The sequence below is a fragment of the Capra hircus genome, chromosome 13, assembly GCF_001704415.2.
Source record: "Capra hircus breed San Clemente chromosome 13, ASM170441v1, whole genome shotgun sequence".
NCBI lineage: Eukaryota > Metazoa > Chordata > Mammalia > Artiodactyla > Bovidae > Capra > Capra hircus.
In genome coordinates this window covers 22,354,186-22,360,185 of record NC_030820.1, presented here as the reverse complement: position 1 = coordinate 22,360,185, position 6,000 = coordinate 22,354,186, and the positions used below count along the sequence as shown (strand labels likewise).

General features: G+C 33.8%; 1 protein-coding gene across 11 annotated transcripts in view; it reads right to left on the bottom strand.

Moving 5' to 3' along the window:
- MLLT10 (myeloid/lymphoid or mixed-lineage leukemia; translocated to, 10) overlaps nucleotides 2,577-6,000 on the bottom strand; it is a 213,050-nt gene continuing 209,626 nt past the window's right edge. For 8 of the 11 annotated variants that reach the window (XR_001918993.1, XR_001918987.1, XR_001918990.1 and 5 more), the window contains one exon: nucleotides 4,229-4,302. Coding sequence is in view for 3 of the 11 variants with exons in the window: in XM_018057081.1 (XP_017912570.1) it covers nucleotides 4,258-4,302 (45 nt within the window). In the remaining 8 variants the exon portion in view is untranslated. Of the gene's footprint in view, nucleotides 4,303-6,000 lie in introns of all 11 variants that reach the window. The other 3 variants (XM_018057081.1, XM_018057078.1, XM_018057079.1) reach the window with 1 other exon arrangement.

Sequence of the window (6,000 nt, the reverse complement as noted above, 5' to 3'; positions counted from 1 at the left end):
GAGATCCATGAACTGTCAAAGAATTCAGAATAATCCCCTTAAGGGAACTACAAGAACACAAAACTATAAACAAAATTAGGAAAACAATTCGTGAACAAAATGAGAAGTTCAACAAAGAAATAGAAACCATTAAAAACAAAAATCCTAAAGCTGAAAAATACAATGGAAGGATTCAACAGCTTTAAAAAGATGAAGATGCAGGAGAAAGAATCATCTTGACCTAGAAGACAGGATATTTGAAATTACCCAGTCAGAGGAACACAAGGGAAAAAGTGAAAAACTGTAAAGAAAGCCTTGTGGGACACAATCAAAGAACCCACATCTGCATTATGGAAATTTCAGGAGAAAGTGAAAGAGACAGGAAGCATATTCAAATATGCTAAATATTCAAATGCTAAAAACTCCCAAACCTGGGGAGAGGTGTGAACAGATCCACGAGGTCCAAAAGACCCCAAACAGGTTGAACCTAAACAGGGCTACACTGAGACACATTATAAATATCAAAAGTCAAAGACAAATAATTTTGGAAAAGACAAGAGAGAAGTTACATACAAGGGAAATCTCATTTTTAAGACTATCAGCAGATTTCCCAAAAAAAACTTCAGGCCAGGAAAGATGGGTGATACATTCCAAATACTGAAAGTAAAAAACTGTCAACCAAGAAGTCTGTATCCAGCCAAAGTGTCCTTTAGAAATGAAGGACGGATAAACATTTTCCTGAACAAGCAGAAGTTGAGGAAGTCCATCACCAGGAGACATGCTTTACAAGAAAAGCTAAAGGGAGTTGAGTGGAAGTAAAAGGATGCTAACTAACATTGTAAAAATAAAAGAAGGTAGCATGAAATTCACTGGTATTTGTAAACATATATTCAAAAGTAGATTCTGTAATACAGTATGGTGGCACATAATTCACTTACAACTCAAAGTTAAAAAACAAACAGTAAAAAGAACCATAACTACAAAAATCTGTTATTGGATACACAATATGAAAAATATGTAAACTGTAACATCAGTAAAATGTGAAGGGAGGAGAAGTAAAAGGGTGAAGCTGAGGACTTAAGCTGTGTAAGTTTAGTTATCAGTTTAAAATAGGGTGTGTTATAATTCTCATGTAACCACATGAGAAAAATCTGTAGTAATTACAACAAAAAGAAAATGATGGAGAAGTCAAAGCATATTGATCCCCAAAGACCTCAAAATACAGAACAAGACAGCAGGAAAAAGAAAAAGGAACAAAGGGTCTACAAAACAGCCAGAAAACAATCAACAAAGTGGCCATAGTCTAAGTCCATATCTACCAATAACTACTGTAAACAAAAATAGATTAAATTCTCCAATAAAAACAAAAGAATGGCTGAATCGATTTTTTAAAAAATGATACAACAATATGCTGCTGCCTACAAGAGACTTGCTTTAGTCTTTGAGATATTTAACTGAGAGTGAAGGGATGGAAAAAGACATCTCAAGCAGAAGTAACCAAAAAGAAGCAGGGAGAGGTTGTTATATATCAGACAGAACAGATTTTAAACTAAAAAGAGACAAAGAAGGTCAGCATATAATGAAAAAGGGGTCAATCCATCAAGAAGATATAACAACAAACTGAAAAGACAACCTACAGAATGGGAAAAAATATCTGTAAATCATGTATCTGATAAGGGATTAATAAATATACAAAGAACTCATACAACTTCATAGGGAGGAAAAAATCCAATTTTAAAATGGGCAAAGAACTGCAACAGACATTTTTCCAAAGACCTACAAATGGCCAACAGATACATAAAAAGTCATTTGAAAAGTTCCTCAACATCACTAAATCATTAGGGATATGCAAATCAAAACCACAATGAGTTATCACCTCATGCCTGTTAGATGGCTATTATCAAGCTACCATCTGATCCAGCAATCTCACTTCTGGGAACACATCCAAAGGAAACAAAAACACTTATGTTGAAGAGATATCTATACCCTTATATGTTCATAGCAGCACTATTCATATTAGCCAAGACATGGAAATAATCTAAATGCCCATTAATGGATGAAGTTGCTGTGTTATGTACATGTGTGCGTGTGTAATGGAATATTATTCAGCCATAAAAAGGAAGTAAACCCTGCTATCATGACAACATGGATGGACCTTGAAGACATTTTGCTAAGTGAATTTAGTCAAACAAAGACAAAATACTGTACGATCTCATATGTGGAATCTTATTAAAAGAACAAAATCTAACTCACAGAAAAGAGGTGGAGTGAGGGGACGGAATTGGACAAAAGTGGTCAAAAAGTTCAAATTTCCAGTTATAAGATAAATAAGTATTAGGGCTGTAATGTACAACATGATGACTGTAGTTAACATGATATATAGAGAAGTGGTTAAAGAGAGTGAATTCTAAGAGTTCTCATCACAAGGAAAAAAACTGTTTTTGCTGTTCTCTTTTTTTGGTATCTGTATGAGATGGATGTTTACACTTACTACGGCAATTATTTCACAATATATGTAAGTCAAATTTTTATGGTGTATATAAACTTATACCATGCTGATGTCAATTATATCTTAATAAAATGGGGGAAAATGGCAGAGTTATAAACATTATTAAATTTTATTAACAAAAACTTTGTACATTTTCTTTAATACATGTGGAATTTTACATCTAAGTAAAATAACAACACATTCAAAATTTACCATTTATACAAATTGTTACAGAATAACAACCAGTGGGTTAAATAAGTAAAATAAACCACACCGATTTTTTTTTAATTATCTACAAAAGATTTGACTTTCTTTAAAATTCCCCTGAACATATAAAAATAAATTAATTTTACTTTTCAATTAAATCTACCAATTAGAAATATTACAAATCAAAATATCAATGTTATCTTATGAATTTTTCACAATACAAAACAGATTCACAAAACCTTATTTACAGAAATGAGGTAAGAACTGTGCAATGTTTAACCAAGAGACATATTGCAGAATTAACATGTTCTTCCAGCTAAGTACACAGTGGAGGTCTAATTACATCTGGGTCTTTTTTCCACTAATAATTCACACATTCAAGAGCAGTTCAATGATTACATCCCCAATTGTTTAATTTATATTCTGCTACAGTTACCCCAGGAGTGGGGCTACCCAACGTGGAAGGGGTGTAACATAGATTTCACCTGTTTCAGGAACTGCTGTGGTGGGGTTTGTTTGTATCTTGTTTTGTTTGTTTGAAATCACTGTTAACAAGAAGTTGTCTAAAGAAAAAAAGAAAATTCTTACCAAATCCACACATTTTTCTTGTGACTCATTAGTGGATAAATACCCAGGTAATAGCTTCGCCTGAGCTATCTACAGTGGCATAGAAAGTTCTCAATAAAGGCAGAACCATGGGGAAGGCTGCTGTTGCTACTCAGCTGACCAGAGCCACTTCAGCACAAGGCAGGTACTAACAGGCACTTGATTCAGGCCAAACCCTACCAGCAGTTTCCAGAGTGGCCCCTCTTTCATTTTGAATTGAGCTGGTTTCCCCAGCAGCCTTAGAGCTCACTTAACTCGAGGTTTCTTCAAAATATGAGTAGGTCTTAACACTAAAGAAAAAGCATTTAGCAAAAAAAAATTACCTTTAGCAGAAGCAGACATTTACCATGCTAACTTGATTACCAAAATTGGCCAAATCCCATTAGAAGGGAAATTTTTATAACAAAGATTGCCAAGTCCCAGTGGATGACCTATTTATTTGTAATATTTAACCAATCAAACTCTAGAAGAAGAAATTTAACAGTTCCTTGAAATTTGTTTTAAGGTTTGACTCACAGAGCAAATGTACTGTAACCCAAACAAAAGATCATATTTCATGTTCCAACTGGTACAATAAAATCAAATGGTTTATAAATGGAATGAGTCTTTAGTTTTGCTAGTCATCTCTGCAATTTAAAATCAAAATTAGTTGTGCACCAACTATATTAAATTTCTCTTAGGTTGATAAAATCATTGCCATGTAAATTATTTCACTGACCAAAGTTAGCCATTAAATTTTCTTTCCAAGTTCAAAAAAATCTGGGAGAGGGGTAGGGGATATGGGAATTTCATTTCAGTGCAACAAAGCAACATCAACCAAAGCCTTACAAGAATGCTCTTGTGGCAATTAATCCCTTGTCGTGCAGCTGGTTTTTTGTTGCATTTCTTCATAGGTGTAGTAAAAGGACTGCAACAGCAGCCAGATGAAGTGCCAGGACAGCAGGATAGGCCATTTCTAGATGGTTTTTTCTCAAGTGTCAACTTTTCTCTTGAGCAACAGGCCCACTTTTATCACTAAGTCTCTGTGGTTAAAACAAACAAAATCAACTGCATTAGCTAAAGAAATTTTTGGCCCATACTTGAAACAATCCACTCAACTGAAATTATAACTGAGATAAAAGGTAGTATATATGGTTATTCCTTTTTTCTACAAGTCAGCATGGCTACTTTTCAGCATAATGTAAAGACATGAAAATACTGATAAACATTCAGCTGCTTTATATTAAATTCAGCAGTACACAAAGACAGAAGTACTCCTCTGAGGCAGGACTAATAAGGAATGAAAAGTAGAAATCATCCCTCCAAAACGGACTTTTCCATGGTAGTAGTAATACAGTCGTGTGGAAAATGAACAAATAAGGGAGTCATGGGTTCTGATACCACATACATGCTATCTGTCCTTTGAACTTTAACCTCTTTCAATCTCCCTATTTTAAAAAACAGGGTTTTTAATAGTTTAAAGACTGGAACCATATATACCACTGTCTCTAATAAAGATGCCTGTCACATAGAGGGATACTCATTACTTCCCAGACTTGCTTTTCTACATTAGGTAATTAATATTGATAGTGTTTACTATCATGATTTTCCATTAAAATACATTTCATATTGTATAACCTTTTTGTTTTTAACACAAGAAAAAACTTTAGAGCAAAAAATGGTTAAAAAAAAAATCTAAATCAGTACAGAATGAATGAAATTTCCATGTCTGCAAAACTAGGTTTCTGATAATGATAATGACAGTATTCACAATCAGGAAGTCAGAGAACAGTAGGGTAAACAAAAAGCATTGACGAGGTAATGAAAACCAGTATACTTTATTTTGAACTAATTCTTGTTACTAAATACAAACTAAAGCTTCTGAAAACTAAAAGCACAGTAAAGAGCAAGGTTTCAAAGTAATGGGAAAGAGCAAACATTGTGACTTTGAACACCGTTTTTGCCAAGTCTCCCACCTCATTCTTTCCCTTCTTCCTTTTCCTGGTGTCCAGTCTCCATTCTATATCCCAATATCCTTCCTCTAACAGGGTTCTGCCCTCAACTGGAATTTAGGGGAAACATTTACACTCCAGTAAAGTAGACCTGATTGCAGAGGAGAATTAATAGAAAGAAACAGCCTTAAAATGTGTGCACTGTAAGCATAAGGATACTGTTCCTGCACCCCTTGTTTTGCTATCATTTTCATAAGATTAAGAATTTAAATTTCATTACAATTGTGATTATGATTTACTTTCTATCCAGTAGAATAACTAGATTGCCCTAAAATTTATATATTAATTTTACTGTAAGTATAATTCAGTTTTAGCACATCTGAGCAAAACAATAAAAATAATCCTAAATTATCTAGACTATTTCTGTAGTTAAACAAATCACTTAAAGATTCTCAAAATACCAACTCTTATCTTTTGATTGGACTGTCCCATATCACTTACTATACCAAAATATTTTCATTTTGAAAAACTGGTGAATTATAAAACAGCCCTCCAACCTTATATGCAAATTCAAACTGATATACTTAGGGGATATATAAATTGGTGTAGGTCCTTCGTGTTTACAATATACAGCTGCTGAAACAACTGGTTTTAAGAAGAAATTATCTGGGGGATAATATATTTTAAAAGAGAGAGAAGGAAAGAGGGAGGAAGGGAAGAAGGGGAGGGCCGGAGAGACAGTCATCTCTAATCACTAAAATTGGCTCTGTGATTTCACTAGCTGTAACA